Source organism: Plenodomus lingam (assembly GCF_022343315.1).
Source record: "Plenodomus lingam strain CAN1 chromosome Unknown contig_7, whole genome shotgun sequence".
Lineage (NCBI taxonomy): Eukaryota > Fungi > Ascomycota > Dothideomycetes > Pleosporales > Leptosphaeriaceae > Plenodomus > Plenodomus lingam.
This window is the reverse complement of record NW_027093971.1, coordinates 12869-30633: the sequence shown is the minus strand read 5'-3', so window position 1 is coordinate 30633 and position 17765 is coordinate 12869. Positions and strand designations below refer to the sequence as shown.

The following is a 17765-nucleotide window of genomic DNA, read 5'->3' as shown; positions in this document are numbered from 1 at the left end:
CCAGCGATCTTGCCCTTCTGCCCCCTAGACCGTTCATGGCAGTGATCCGAAAAGTTTCGATTGTGATTGCGTGCATGCACTTTGTGCCGAAGGAATGGTGGGATCGTATGGGGGCACACGTGTGAAGCAAAGACTAGGTATTGCACTATGTCCTAACTTAACGTTACCAGCCGGGCGCGCGGGACCCTCTGCCGAGCCGTGCCATGCGACCCCGAGTGGGCGGACCCTTGCACCTTCATTCTGGACTTCCGACGACGACGACGACGACTACTGCCACTACGACAACACCCAACACCATCAGAGAGATTTCTCAGTGCAACCCCAGCCATGGCTGATATCGGGACTCATATTGCATTGGTATGATTCAGGCTCGGTGCGCAACCAGGGCTATCTTGGCTGACGCCATGGGCAGGACTCGGATGAGAACGACTCGACGTACGGCGATGACTCCGCCTCGTAAGACTCCCCCGAGAGCCCGTCTAGAGAAACAAAAAATCCCCCCCCCCCGCATACGGTATGCTGACATGGGTTGGAGCGACACTACGTCCCTGAAGTCTGCCATTTACAATTACGTGTACCGCAATGGGCGACGATATCATGCGTACAAGGAAGGAGCATACTGTGACTTGCCTTCATGATAAAACACGGCCACTACATATCTGACTAAAACAGGGGGTCCGAACGACGAGTTGCAAGCGGATCAATTGGACATCATGTATGCTATACCCTTCATCTAACGAGGGTCAATATTGACTCTGCAGGCACCACATCTGTCTACTGATGATGGACGGTGAATTATGCATGGCGCCTATTGGAGAGAATCCAATGGTACGTTGCAACACCCATGACGGCGCACTTTGTGCTGATTTCGTTCCGTACAGCATGTATTAGATCTGGGAACTGGCACTGGTAGGCGATCATTAACAACCCGACAAAACATACAAAAGCTGACTTGCTAGGAATATGGGCCATGTTAGTGTCTCGTCCTTTTTCGATCTACTGGCTAATGACTATCGACCAGCGATTTCGCGGATAAATATCCATCAGCTGAGGTAAGCCCAATCGGCAAAGGCAACATTCCGAAGTCTAATCATGCCAATCCAGGTAATTGGAACGGATCTCAGTCCGACTCAACCGTCGATGGTTCCCCCAAACCTACATTTCGAAGTCGATGATTTCACCGAGCCATGGCTATTTCGCAAGGAAAGCTTCGACTTCATCCATGCGCGATCATTGTTCGGCTGTGTAGCCGACTGGCCAAATTTCTACTCGGAAGCAATGGCGTAGGTGCACATGGTCTAACACTACCTGGTGTTAGTTATACTAACATGCCAGTCACCTTGCCCCTGGCGGATACATTGAACAAGTGGAAATATCGGTGGTTCCCATGTCCGACGATGGCTCCGTAACACCAGATTCCATCATGGCACAATGGGGCAAGATATCCCTCGAGCTTGGCGAAAAGTTTGGGAAATCGCTCAATACGGCTAATGAATCAAGAGTCGGGATAGAAGCAGCAGGTTTCATCAACGTTGTCGAGCATCGTTGGAAACTACCTATCGGCGGTTGGCCGGCAGACAAGCGATTCAAGGAACTTGGCCAATGGAATCGCATCAACTGGGAGCAAGGTATCGAAGGATGGTGCATGTATCTGCTGACTACCCTGATGAAATGGACCGTGCCTGAAGTGCAGGTCTATTTGGCAAAAATGAGAGCAGCGCTGAAGGATCGCCGCATACATGCATACCAGGAAGTGTAAGTCCCCGTATAAGCACCTGAGGTTCAAGAGCTAATGCATCTGCTAGGTCACTGGTCTATGGGCAAAAGCCACCACGACAACGCAAGAACGATGACGAATAAACTACTTCTTGCTATAATGGCCTTGCGTTCTTGACTGCTAGCGATCAGCGGCTGTAAATATCTGTATTTCAGAGCTTGCGCTCAACTTTGCGTGGCCCGAAACTATAGGCGTCATCGCATAGGTCGCCTCCTTGCCGCACTAAATAAAGTTTCCCTCGTGACATGCATCATTTACCTCGCATATGTCGTAGTGTCTCCATCGATCACACGCCAGACATCTCATGGGCTATATGGAGGGCCAGATATCAATAATACTTCGCGAAAACTTTTGATAAACTCTTACAGTGTATCTAGCAGACCTACAAAACACTGGCCTACTTTAGAAAGTGATCTCCATCTAGGCTTGTAGACGGTGCATGCAAACATATCCGTACGTTCATGGTTGCTGTATCATCAATGCCTTGGTCACCTGTAACTCTAGAATAGGTTATCCTCTTAGCAGTGCTTGCCTATAGATTGCTCCTATTCTGTAACGACTCAGGTAGGTAGGGCATCCAAAAGGTATCCTATACGACTCAAAGGCATATAGGAGTGCGCGTCTGTATAGAAAAGGATAAGATTCCTACACCTATAGGTCTTGTATAAAAGGATAAGAAGAATATACCTATCCTAACTATAAGCGAGCTATTCTCTATATATATTAGTAAGTTAGGCCTTTATTAGTCCTAACTTAGTATAGAATAATAGGTAGGTAATTCTACCTTATTATTACACTACCCCCTCCTATAGAGAAAGGATAGTCCCTATCCTTAGGATTAGGTTTAGATCCCTTATTAAAGAAGAGCTTTTTGCAAAATAATTCTACCTTTACCTCTACCTTTACCTTTACTTCTTCTTCCTAGGGCATAGACCCCTATCCCTAGCCTGTATATAACTAGCCCTCTACCTACTAACTTTCTTATTCCTATATCCCTAATTTTTTAAATATTTAACCTAATCTATCTAAAATCTAGTAAGTATTTAATCTATATAATTAAATAGTTACTAATCTAAATTAGAACCTTTAGCTATACTAGTACTAGTACTACTAGGAGTCCTCCCTATTACTTATTGCGCTCTCTATGTAAGGGTAGTTAAGGCTCTAGCTAGGGGCAGGTTTAATAATTTTAATTTTAAGTTAAAGAATTCTAAGAAGTGCTAGTACTATATCTTCTAGAATAAGTATTATAATCTAGTAAGTATCTAAGTCTAATAGGGTTCCTTTACTAATCCTAGTAGATTCCTTCTTTTATTAGCTAAGAGTACTCTACCCTTAGGGGTGCTCTAGATAAGTACTATAGCCTAGTAGTAAACCCTACTAAAGGGGATAAGGATAAGAATACTATAGTTACTTATTAGGAGGATATTAAATAGTTTAAGGCCACTATTTAAGAAGCTACCTAAAACCTTGCTAAGTGCGTTACTATTACTAATACTTAGACTAAGGGCATAGAAGCTACTAAGATCCTTATAGCTATATATTATACTACTATATCTAATTTATATTAGCTTTAGAATAGTATTTATAAGATACTCTTAGTAGTTAAGGGCTTAATAAGGGCTATTAATAAACTTAAAGAGGAAATAGCACTAAATTAAGAGGTAACCTTTATAGTGTAGGCTAAGATAAAGGCGCTTAACAAGAAGGAGTCTAAATTAGTCCTAGCTCCTACCCCTGCTCTAGCACCTACTCCTGCAGCTGTTCCCGCACCTACTGCACTAGTTATCTAGAAGCTAGTTAAGAAAGGTGGTCTAGGCGCTATCTTAGCTAATACAGAGTCTAAACTAGGTTCTAATAGAGAGATAGATATAGAATAAAGAGGTTTCCTAGGGGTAGTGTCCTAGGGACCTTAAAGGTTCTAGGATAGTTCTAAATAGGATATAATAATAAATAGCAACAAGAATAATAGTAATAGATAGTAGTTAATAGATAATACGTAGCTAAATAGGATATAAATTAGTTATAATATTAGGTATAATTATTATAAAGTAATATTAGATCCTCTTTACTTTTTTCCTAGGCTTAAATCTATTTTAGTAAGCTATATAGGGGACCTAGCTAATTTAGATACTATTAGTAGAATACCTGTAATTTATAGGGAGCACCTATAAAGTTAGAAGTAGGATACTAAATAGGATTAGGATTGTATCTAACCTACTTAACCTTATATTTTAGCTTAGATTAATATAATTTGCTAGCTAGGATTTCTTCTACCTCTTATTCCTCTACACCTTATATAGGCGTACTAGGGGGTTTTAGAGCCTCTTATCTAGGTAATAGGTCTACATATTATAGGAAAGTCATTTCCTGCTAGGAAATAACTCCAAAGAGGACTGTGCGCTACTAGCGTCTTGCAGGAAATAACTGTGCGAGGAAAATCAAAACCCAAAACCCATTTCCTGCGACCCCTACTACCTAAAACCTGTTTCCTGCGACCCCTGCCTAAAACCCGTTTCCTGCAAACCTAGACCTAAAACCTATTTCCTACAAACCTAGACCTAAAACCTGTTTCCTGCAAACCTAGACCTAAAACCTGTTTCCTGCAAACCTAGACCTAAAACCTGTTTCCTGCAAACCTAGACCTAAAACCTGTTTCCTGCGACCCCTACCACCTAAAACCTGTTTCCTGTAAACCTAGACCTAAAACCCGTTTCCTGCGACCCCTGCCTAAAACCTATTTCCTGCGACCCCTACTACCTAAAACCTATTTCCTACAAACCTAGACCTAAAACCTATCTCCTACAACCCCTACCACCTATTTCCTTATAAAAGTCCTACCTTTAGTAAAGAATTCTTCTTGCATGGACTATTATTTAAGGGTGCAGTATTTATTAAAATTATTTCTATTACTAATAGAGTAATGCAGAGGTCTTAATATAGATAGAGGGTTTACTTAAGAGTAATAGGGTTAGTAGCTACGTTATAAATATACCCTATTACCCTTACTAAAACATCCCCCTCCTACACCTTACTATACCTACACTTACACAACTAATTATATATGTTAATAATAACTACTATCTATATACTTAACTATAGGATAGTAATACTACTATACATAGTACCTATCTCTAAGGTAGTCTTAGCCCTAAACGCCCCCTTAATAGTTAATTTAAGGGCCTTATCTTTATTAACTTGCACCTCCTCTACTCTCCTTATTATAGGGGGGGTGCCCTAGTAACTATATAACTATTAGCTTTAGAGTAAATTATCTTAATATATATATACCTATTAAGTATTAGTAGTAGTTGCTCCCCTAGATACTAATTAACCTACTCTAAGAAGAGAAACTCTTATAGTAGTAGACGCTCCTTAATAAATGCTATAAAAAGTAGCTTAATACGTTACGCTAGGGATATTATATCCTTATTACACTCTACTACTATCTCTAACTACTACGTAACTTGTGTCTAGGTTACCTATTTAAACTAGATGTTTACTCTAATACTCTTTAAAAGAAGCCTAAAGATCCTAACTATACTAAAGTATTTCTTTATAGTATTCTACTTCTTACCCTAATCTAGTAAACCCCTAAATAGCTTATATAGTTCTAGGTTATCTCTCTTATTAGGTATATAACTATTATTAGACGCGTATATAACCTTAAAGAGGTAGTCCTTTACTATAGATCTATATCCTATACCCCTTGCACCTATACTATAGGCTATACTACAAATTATCTTCTTAAGAGAAAGATATTCCTTATAGAGGATATCTAGCTTCTATCTTTACTGTATCTCCTCTATAAAGCTCTTAATCCTGCTCTTTTATACGTCCACAAGTTAGTACTAGAACGTCTCCTACTATAGCATAGTAAGCCCTATTTTATCTACTACGTTACATCCCTCCTACTAAGAGTAGATAAGTTATAAGTTTATTAGATTAGGACCTAAATTATCTATCTAGAATACGTGCGCTGCTAGGGTTATATAGGCTATTATTACTTATTTAAACTACTTCTTTACCTTATAATACTACCTCTTCTACCTAATAATAATTGCCTGCTAATCTAGAAAGGCCTCTCTAGACCTAACTGCCTCTACATTTAATATTATCTAGGCCACAACATTAACCCCTACACCTAGGAGGCTCCTTATAAAATTCTAATAACGTTGCTGCTTATTTATAAGGGTTACCTCTGCCTTTATAGACTCCTAATCCTATTCGCTAGTAATAGTTTAGACTAATACAAGGTTTATCTTTTTAACTAGGGCCTTATTTACTTACTTTGTACTTTTTTCTTTTATACCACGTTTTCTTTTGCGCCTACCTATATTTGCTACCTTACTCTCCTTAGGTACTATTACTAGAATAACTAACTAGCTGCAACCCTATATACCTTAACTATTGCTATCTCTTTCTTTAGCTTTAGTTACTAGGTTATTGTAGATATTATTAATTACCTTAATTAACTTCTAGCAGTTCGTGTTGTAATATATCTAAACTAAGGCGTAGTATAGATCTCTAGTAATTAAAGCCTTAGTAGGATTAAAATTATTAGCAACCTAGCTATATATAACTAGACTAGCACGTAATAGCATACTATCTACGCCTAAGATTACGTTTACCTACTTAATATTATTTAATAGGTTAACTAGTATAAATAGTAGTTTACTTATTACAAAGAGAGTATAGTATTATATGCTAAGTAGAAGGTTATAGTGTGTAAGGAAGGAGAAAGGTTTAAAGTTACAAGGTGCAAGTGTTCTACTACTGCCCTAACGCTAAAATAGTTAGATTAGCTAAGTTAGATATTTTATAGCAATTTAGGGTCTAATTCTTAGTTAAAATAAGTAGTGTCCTATCTTTACCCTCCTTTTTAAAATCTTTTCACCTTACTTGTATACTACTACCTATTAGCTTCTATCTCTTCCTCTATTATAAGTATTGCTAATTATATTACTATTTATCCTAAACTAGGATTTAGGATTATAGTATGTAAACATTATTATTATTGCCTTATCCTATCTTATATCTTTTAGCACTTTTCTAGCAAGCATGCTAATTATATAGATCGCCTTAAGCGCGAAATGCTTTAGGAATTTATTAATAGCTAGATAGATAATCTTTATAAAGATATTACTAATATCCTGCTACCTCCTTAGCTATATACTATTATTAAGTCCCTCTAACTTTATTACAATTCCCTTAAATACAATAATTATAGCTATATTATAATAGAGTAGAGTGTAGAGGGAAATATAAAAACCTATCTACGCTCCTATAGTGTCTTTGCATCTAATATTAGGACTCTAGCTAGGAAAATATAGGCTACCTACTAGACTATTATTACTACCTAATAAATATTCTAGAGACATAGCCTACCTACCTAAGCTACTAAGTATTTTAAGGTATATAACCTAGTCACCCCTACTATAATCCTAACCCTAGAGCCTACGCTCTATACGCTAATTAACCTAGCTCTACTTACTCTAGACTCTAGACCTATAACCCTGCCTACTAAACTAATATAATATAATAGAATTAATAACTTAAAGGCATAGCTAGAGGCTATATAAACTTAGGTAGATATAGAAGAGGTAATAGCTACTACTATTATCCTACTAGCCCTACTGCGCTAGACTAACCTATACCTTAAGCACACAAAATTTTAGCTCTACCTAGGGGGGCTAGACTAGGCAGAAATTTAGGAATATATTATCCCTACTACTACCCTAGCCCTTAATTACCTTAAAAAGTCTATTTAGAGCACTACGCTTGTATACTAGTATATAATAGTATCCACACTATGTTAGGCACGTATCTAGGTTATGCAAGAGCATCTCTAACATGTTCCTATAGCACCCCTTATCCTATACTTAGCTTTTAATAATAAGTATAGTAATACACTTATCTATATATTTATATTCTTTTACTAGGTTCTCTCTTAATAGCTTCCCTCCCTAATAACCCTTTCCCTTACTAAAAGATAAGCAGTAGCTTAGACTACTATTTAGACATACTTAGATAGCCTAAATAACAAATACCCTACTATTAATACCTACTATAAGTAATAAGCATTTACACTATTTAAAGAGCTCTATTATAACTTCTAGATATCTCTTACTAAGCAAACTAGCGTATATAGCAACTTTAACCTTGCCCTTATTACACCCTTAGCTTTTATAGCTATAGATATCTAGCAAGACTAATTTTAAGAGGTATATAACTTTGCTACAGACTACTTAGCTATTAAGAAATATACACGTATAGTAGGGTGCTACAAATTCTATAGAGTAGATAATAATAAGGATACTTCTACCTATATAAAGGTAGATAGCCTACTTAGTAGTAAGGAGCCCCCTATAAGTTAAGTAGAAGCTACCTTTCTTATCTAATAATAAGATGCTATAAAGCTAGAATATACCTAGGATAAGGAGAATGCCTAGGTAAAAAACACTAACTTTAAAGCTTAGGTTCACTATTACCTTACTAGTAAATTTTTAACCTCTATTAGCTAGGTTATTACTACTATATATTACATCGCTAAATTTAGATATAGATAAATAGTAGACTCCTTTACTTAATAGAATAGCTTAACTATAACTATTTAATATATTACTACCTTATTTAAGTAATACTATAGTATAGTATAGGCTATATATAACTAGGCTATAGATACTCTACTAGATATTACCTTTATAGCAGAGGAATCTTTACTACTAGTAATTCTATAGGAGGACCTATCTTACGATCCCTCTAACAATTAACCTAGCTACACCCTATTTTTAGTAAAAAGTTTAGCTCTTACTTGCTACTCTAGTTTTACTAGCTAACAAATACTCTAAGCAATGCAGGCTATCTATCCCTCTAAGGTTCTTATTATAGACCTGTAAGATTTTAACTAAGTAAAGCGATATTGCGCCTAGGTATAAGAGTTCCTAGATCTTCTTTTCCTACTTATGCATTTTACTAGTAGATAGCCTAGACGTTTAACTAAGGTTCTTAGTATTTAAACCTAGAATACTATTAGTAATAGAAGCTAAAACCTATTTATATTTAATAAATTAGTAGCTCTAGTTCCTTAATACTATAAGGGATATAATAGGGATAAGTCTTTAAAGGTAGTATATTACTTCCTCCCTTAGAAGATTAGATTATTACTTATATAGTATCTTTAGCTTATAAAGCTATTTTGTATTACTATTACTATAAACTAGGCTAAAGGAGATAAGACACCTGCATAGTACTAGGCAAGAAGCGCCTTTCTTTAGCCTAATAAGAAAGGTAAACACTACTAGTCCTCTACTAGGTTTAGATCTAGAATAAAAGACGCTACCTTATTACACCTTAGACAAGAGATTAGCCCTAGTATTATATAGCATCTACTTATTATATTTAGGCGTAATTAAGACTAGACTAAGTAAGGAAAGCTAGTTGCGCTCTTACTAGAAGAAGTTAGGGAGGCCTTAGATAGCTAAGAAGATAAGGTTATAGAGCGTTAAGCAGCGTATAAACCTAACACTAGCCTCTAAATTTATAGCTAAATAATAGCCCTATAGTTTTAATTAGCAGATAGGGATGCCTAGGTATTCTTCTCTATATTAGCTAAATAGCACAGTACGCTTGCCTTTAAGCTACTAAGAGTAAGTAAGTAGTATATAGAGGATAATTAAGTGTAGTAGTTTATAAAAAGGATAGATATTAACCTTAAGCAAGTCCTAAGAGCTAATATATCTTAGTTAGCAACCTTCTATAGTTAGTAAAGGGTTATGCTTAAAAGTATTATAGCAGGTAAGCTAGTAGTATCCTATATTACTAGCATAGGCAGCAGGAAGAGTCTTATATTCCTACTGCCCGCACTTTATAAGGGTTATAGCTAAGCTATTATTATTACACTATTAGTAGCCCTACGCTCTAATTAAATGCAACAATGCTATGCATTAGGGGTTACTACTTTAGTCTTTAGTAGCAAGAGCTTTACTAACACTACTTAAATTATCTTTGCTATGCTAGAACACCTTAGCAACAAGAAGTTTATAGACTTAGTTAACTAATTACGCAACACTAGTAGCCTAGATAGGATAGTAATTAATAAATATTACTATATCCTGCTACTAGACTATAAATATTAGCCTAGTTTACTAGACATGCACGATATTACTATCTATAGTGTTAGAATTACTCTACTATTAGCAATAATACTAAAATAGCAAGAAAAGGAAGCATTTTAACTACTAGGAATTAAGCGCAGTGTCTAGTCCTTCTAGGAACCTACTAGCTAGTCTAATATCTAGTATAAGGTAGAAAGGTTTCTATATAAGGAACTAGTTATAATAGAATATATAGCAAAGTATGTAGAATAATTAGAGCTAGAGGCTAATAAGGTAATTATCTATATTACTATAGCCTATAATACCTAAGACCTTAGCAAGGCATTAGGATGTGCATATTACTATAGAAAACTAGAGGAGGCTAAACGTGACAAGATTTAATAAACCTTTTTAATATAAACTAATAGAGTCTTAATTATAATAATAGTATTTAACATAGGAGTTAATATAGCTAATATTAATATTATAATTTAATTTAGGATGCCTAACTATCCTATTACCTACTATTAAGAAGTAGGGCAAGCAGGACGTGATAGGAGAAAATGCATTGCAAGAATTATTCTTACGAAGAATATCCTATCTTTTGCGTATAAGCTGCAAGGTATAGAAAAAATTATAATAGAAGAGTATATTTACTAAGGAGAAAAGGACACAAGATATATAAGGATTCTACTTAACAATTACTTTAATAGACTGTAAAGCTAAATATATTACTAGGAGAACAAGGCTTAGTATAGTGCCTGCTAGAGGCTATATAGATATTAGATAGAAAGTTAAAATACTATAGCGCAAAAATATTTAGCTATTATAGCTACACTAACAAGGGAAGCAGGCTGCAACACATAATAATTAAAGCGACACTCCTAGGCTATAGCTGTAGTATTAGACTCTAATCTTTTGTTATCCCTACTAGGCTTATAATTTATAACTACTATCTTAACCTAATAACAAGTAGAAAGTTCTAAGGTAGTAGGAGGCTATTGCGTTCCTATTACGCTATTTACAGCACTTAATATAGTAGAACCTAGTAGCATTAAGCGCAGGTCTCTAGCGTCACAGCCTACTCTACTATAATTATTACCTTTAGGTTTAAGAGGATATAAGAGAACTATAAGCAAGTAGGCCTAGTTATCTCCTACTACCCTAGAGACTATAGACTTAACAACAATAGCAATAATTAAGAAGGCAAGAGTTAATTAGATATTAAAGTAGAACTAGTAAAGTATTATAGTATAGAATAAAGAAGGTGCTAGGATTAAATAAAAGGAGCTTAAGGAAACTAGATAGTAGTAGATAGACAATTGCGTAAAGTGCTTTGCAGATAGAGAAGATTTTAACTATCTATAAAGCAAGTGCACACTATATCTTAGTAACCTAGTAGGAGAATACTAAAGGTAGTAGATAAAGGGCAAGCTTCCTATAGGGTCCTACTTTTATTACGCTTTACTATTTACTATATATATAAAGTAGTTAAATTAAGAGATAGGGAAGATGCTTACTTAGCCTAAGCGTAATAAACCCTGCACGTATCTATAAGTGTTCCTTAACACATAGGCCTATCTATAGGAGTTCTCTAGTAAGATAAAATTATAATAGTTAGACTAGATTAGGGAGTAGAGTAATAGACTTCTTAATAGGGAAGAGGAAGCTAACTTTATAGCGTACTTTTAACAATCTATAAGCGTAGGCTTTACATAACCTATCTTATATATTATTATAGACGTAAATTAGATTACATAGATATACCTATTAACTATAAAGGTAGGTAGGGAAGTAACTACGTTAGAACGTAGGTAAAAGGCATAGGGGGGGCTATTTCTACAAGGGTAACTAGTTGCCCTTATATAATTGCCCCCTTAGCTAAGGATAGTGTCTTTGCAAGTAATATCCTTAGGCGTTAATATCTAAAATCTACAACCTATATTTTTTGTAACCTAAAGTCTTAATTTAAGTATTAAAAGTTATTTATATTATTAAAGACTAACTATCACGTGAAAGCTAATTAGTGTCTAGATTACTACTAGGCACTTAATTTATTAAGTCTATATCCTTTACCCTAGAGTATAGGAGCGTTAGTTAATAGAAATTAAAGGGGGGAGGAGGGGGGGGGGCAGTGTTTTCGCGTGGGCAACAACGTTACCTAACGCTAGCGCTAGTAAACGGCGCTAGTCGCGATCTTGGCAAAAATATTTAATCTAAATCTTTTTTAAAAACCTTCTCCTCCACTACACTAACAACCTAACCACGCTAACTACCCACCTACCTACCACCACCTACCTACCTACCTACCACTACTACCCACCATAAACACTATATTAGCAATTAGTACAAGTAACAGGTAAGTCTATTTGCGCGTTAATTGCGCGCGCAAAGCTAATAGTTTAGTAGTGTTTATAGCTAGCAGCAAACTTAGCTAAGCTGCTACTTATACCCTATTGCTACCCTACCTATTGCTACTAATCCTTAATACTAGTAGTTAGATACTAATACTAGTAACAGGCAAGTCTATTAGCGCGTTAATTACGCGCGCAAAGCTAATTAGTTAGTAGTCCTTTAAGCTAGTAGTAGACTTAACCTAGCTACTACCTACTACCTACCTACTACCCTAATATTAGATATTTATTACCCTTAGTAAAAGCCTCCCCCCCTAGCAATTCCCTTATATAGGACCTATTAGATGTAAGTAACCTACTTACCTACTACTACCACCCTTAAGTAGGAATTAGGAAGAACGCTTTAGTTTTAGGGCAACAACTAAAACTTAAACTAGCTAGCATAAATTAATTACTAATAACACTTTTTATAAGGGTAGCAAAAACACTTATAAGGATAGGTCTTTTCCTAAGGGTAACACTATAGGGTCTAGTAGGGGCCTTTCTACAAGGGCAACAGTTGCCCTTATAAAAATAACCCCCTTACCTATAGGGACCTAGTTGCCCTTATAAAAACAACCCTCTTCCCTATACCTAGTTACCCTTATAAAAATAACCCTAGTCTCTATACCTAGTTACCCTTATAAAAACAGCCCTATACTATTATACTACACACGTTACTAATAATACTTACAGATTAGCTTAGCTATAGCTACTATACTACCCTATAATATTGCAATAGACCCTCTAAGCGATATAGACAATAAGACCTTTAAGGATAATAACGCCTTAGCCACTTAGGTACAAGAGCACAAGGCTACCCTTATTATAGAAGCATAACCTTGTAAAGATTAATATAAGGAAATCCCTAATATTAACACTATCTTCCCTAAACTTAAAACTATATATATTACTTACGTCTGCTCTACTAAAGATATTAGTTAAAGTTTTAGCTATTTAAAGCCTAAGGACTTCTACTATTTTATTAAAACTACACGTGTTATAATAGATATTCTTAACTTTAATAAGACCTATTATAAATTCTATAAGAGGTATAAGCTAGAGAAATAACTACGCCCTAAACTACTATATATACTTACAGCTATTACTTGTCTTAATACTACTAGTAGAGACCTCTTTAATATATCTTTATAGGATATACGTAGTAATCTACTATCTAATATTAATAATATCTACACAATTATATATAATTACTTTGCTAATATTTGGTTCTAGGCTAGCAACGCTCCCTTTAGTAGCTATCTAATCCCTCTAGCCCTATATATAGACTGCGTTAATGCCCTACTTAAACTATATAACTAAAAGAAGACTAGGCTATTTACTATTAATACTAAACGCAAGTTAAAGCATATTACTAGGTAGAGTAGGACTATTAAAGCTACCTAATAGTTAGCTAAAGATACTAATACTACTAGTACGCCCTTATTACCCTTATAAAAATAGTCTAGCTATAATAAGGCTTACCTTGTAGTAGTAGCAAAGTGTAATTGTAAAACCTAACGTCTTTAATGTAAGCATGCTAAACTTAAGAAGATGTAACTAGAGACGTTATTAGCTATAGAAGCGTAGGATATAGAGGGTAAGCATATAGACTTAAAAGAAAGAGATAATATTAACGCTATAGAAAAGAAGAGGCTCTTAATAGAGTTAAAACTACAACATAATACTACTACTAGTAGCCTTGCTAATATAAAATAGTTAAGTCCTTATAGCAATTTAGATCTAGATATAATTAAGCTTATACACCCTCCTAATACTAGTCTTGCTAATATAATAGCTAAGTCTAAAGGTTTAACTTAAATTAACTATATAACCTCTAAGTACACAAAGGATAATAGTAACCTACATGCGTTATAGTTCTTCTAAGAATTACTAATTAGAGTTACTAAGTACTATATAGATAAACTTCTAGATTTTAAATTAATATACTTTTCCTATAACACCTGTTAGTATTTGTACCTTAGCAATCCCACGTTTACTATTAGTAGTTACAATACCTAATATAAAGCTCTAATTATTACTAGTAGGCTAAGTGCTACTAAAATTACTAAAGGCCTTAGCGCCGCTTCCCTTAACAAGAACACTAGCAAGGAAGACAAGGACAAAGAATAGCTATTACTAGAGATTACAAAGGCTAACTAGGCAGCTACAGAACTTAGTAAATTAACTATAGCCTAGCGTATATCCTATCTTACTAATATACGCAAAGTAACTAGCTAGGATAAGGTAAAGGCACGTGCAAGCGTTAAAGTAGTAGAGGAACTATTATTTTTAACACAGCTTCTAATAGATAAGGCTTATAAGGGAATTAAGCTAAGTGCGCAGGGTAATAAGTAGTTAGATAAAGCTAAAGATAGTGCTAACATCTATTCTTCTAATATTAATAATCCTAGCCTATAACTTAATATTAAAACCACCGTCTACTTAATAGATAACTCTACCTACTAGCCTAAAGACTATAAGAAGGCATTAAACATCTATTAAATCGCGCATTATAAAGTACTAAGGATCCCTAGATAGAACCCTAATAGGCACTTAATACTGTAGTAGTAAACTACTAGTGCTACTAAGGGTGTAAAGAGGAGAGAGGTAGTAGATACCTTGCGCGCATTATAATTAATAAAGCTAATTAAAGCTAATAACCTAAACGCGCTTGCAAAGTCTAAAAAGGGAGTGCCTTAGGGTATTATCTATACTAATAAAGTTAGTATTAGGAAAACTAATATATATGCCGCACAGTGCCTTATTATAAGTATTCTTATTACCTATAGGGAAACCTAGGCCTTATCCCTATTACCTATAGCTAATAGTAAGATAGCAAATTAACTAACGTAAACTTAACCTCTTAACTATAATATAGGCTAGCAATATTAAGGCGTTAGAGAGTTACCTAGCGCCTAAGCTATATTTAATACTTACCTAACTATATCTTATTACCTAGATAGCAAGCGCCTTAGCTAACTTTTCTAGCGTCTTTAAGGTCTATATTTACAGTGCGCGTTCTAACTTAGATCTAGCTAGCATTACACGCATTGTTAAATAACTTATATAGGATAGTCTATTCTTTAACCTAAAAAATAAATTAAATAGCTAGGTCTTTATTATATGTGTATATCTAATATTCTATATTTATTATAGTCCTGCTGCTATTACTAGATATTTACGTAAAACTAGCTTAATAAAGTAAAAGGCCTACCTAAATTAGTTTAAGTTAGTAAGGCAGAAGGGAGACTTAGTGTAGTAGCCCTTATTTAAACTTAATAAGTTGTTTTCTAAGATTTATTTAGATAAAGCGTAAAATATAAAAGGTACGTTTCTCTATATTATTCTATAGGAGCGACAGGTGGGGTCTTAGGGGGTCTTTTTATAAGGGTAACTGTTGCCCTTGTAAAAAGCCCCCCTCTGGCCCTGTTAGTTGCCCTTGTGAAAAGCCCCCCGCTTGTTGCCCTTGTAGGAACCTCTCTTTTATCTACCCCTTAGCTATTTAACTAATACTTTAATAGGCATCTAGTCTTGTTCCTTATATACTATACGCAGTCTGCGCGCTCTATGGCATATTATACTTATAGCTACCCTACTTCCCTAGCACTATTGTGACTTTACTAGCCTTCTAGCTTTCCTCTAGTTACTATAGGACGCTGTAGTTACTAGGCATTATATTTATAGTAATAGAGCTAAGTTTAATAAGTTATATGCTACTATCCTTAATAACCCTTATAAAATAAACTTGCAGAATTGTCTAAAGCGCCCTAAGGACTATAACTATTACTTTACTACTACTATATTTAAGAAGTTTATTGTTAAGTGTTGTCTTAATACTATTACTACTAGGCCTATTCTTGTAAAATTATTTTAGCGCTATATAATTTATTACAATTATTCTTCTTCTTGTATTATAGATAATATTAGTACGCGTTATACTATTAGCTAGTTAATATATAAGGTTAACTGCGTTAACCTAACTTTAATAAATAATAACTACTACTAGCATCTCTATAATAGCCTTATTAGTAAATAGATAGGCAAGTATATATTAGATAGTACCTTAGACACTATATACTAGAATTAGTTAGCTACTAGGATTATAGGTCTTAGTGCTATTAGTCCGCTCCTCTTGCTTACCTATAACACACACACAGTTAAGGTTAATATCCAAGGTAACTCTATTTAGAACCCTATTATATCTAAAGTTCGCTATTATTAGAATCTTAAGGAGTTAGGCACTTACAAGGATAAGACTAAGTTAGTAGCAGAGGACAATCTAGAGACGCTTAATAATTATAACACTAATAATAAAGATTCCCTACTAGGCGTTCTTCTAAATAATAGCCCTAAGGTTAAGAAGATAGAGAGCCTATATCTAGCATAGTATCACAAGTTCTATATAGTAAAGGATTACTTATTATGGCTTTACAAGCTTATAGAAGATATTACCTATAACACGCGTCTACTACACAAGAAGGTGTATAAGGATATCTTTAGTAACTAAGAAGTTAAAGAAATTTCTATTAAATAGCTAGTTTAAATCCTTATCTATTTATCTCTACGTTTAGGCGCCCTATTTACTAATATATCTAACTAAGTTAATAATACTAATAAAAAGGTAATTATCTTCTACCTTAATCCTTTTAAGCAAATATTCTACAGCGTGCTATTAAACGTTATAGGATATAAGAGTTAGGTATATCTATCTACTATAAAGGGCGATGTAAAGGAGGAGATAATTTTGTTATTCTAGAAACTACTTTCCTACTAGTCTAACACTAGCTTTAATAGTGTAAAGGACTAAAATCTAGAAGTCCTAGTATTATCTTACTATATAAATAGTAGTCTAAACTTATAGGTAACCTATTATAACCTCTATACGCCCTCTCCTGCCCCTTTATACTTAATTTAGATCTAAACTATTAGCTAGATTGCATATTTTAGCTAGCTATATAACTATATAGTTTTTACTTATATTATACTAAAAACGTATAATATCTAGCAGTTCTCTACTATACTAAAGAACACCCTCTTTACAATTGCTGCCCTAATATGCATAGTGCATATAGATAGTAATAACCTTACTTTAGTTCCTAGTGTGTCCTTCTCTAAGCTTAAGCACTTCTATAGATTTAAGGATACTCTAGTTAATAACTAAGTGCTAGGGTATTAGGCACTGCTAGCCTCTAGTAAGGTAGATACTAATCTAGACCCTAATAAGAAGTTCTTACGCATATTAAATATTACGTTAGGTAAGACTATAGCTATAAACTTATTAAACGCTGCTAAATATTATATCTAGTCTACACCTACCCTTTTCTCTAACTACTAGCCCCTTATAGCTTCTTCTGCTAGTACTCCTAAGAAGAAGTTCTAGCAAGCTAGTAGCCTAAAGTCTTCCCCTATTTTAACTCTTTAAGGTAAAGGTAAGGTTAATCTACTAATACTAGATAAGGTATTAGCTAGCGTGCAGGAAGAGGACAAGGACTTAAT

At 34.8% G+C, this 17765-nt stretch overlaps 1 protein-coding gene across 1 annotated transcript; it reads left to right on the top strand.

The window, feature by feature from the left end:
• Positions 1–166: 166 nt before the first annotated feature.
• IAQ61_009843 (uncharacterized protein) lies at positions 167–2164 on the top strand. The gene is made up of 11 exons (XM_066098553.1): positions 167–357; positions 413–456; positions 536–621; positions 673–715; positions 762–828; positions 882–909; positions 960–972; positions 1022–1052; positions 1105–1283; positions 1336–1755; positions 1806–2164. The coding sequence occupies exons 1-11, from the start codon at positions 328–330 to the stop codon at positions 1858–1860; spliced, it is 996 nt and encodes a 331-aa protein (XP_065951380.1). The 5' UTR covers positions 167–327; the 3' UTR covers positions 1861–2164.
• The last annotated feature ends 15601 nt before the right edge of the window (positions 2165–17765 follow it).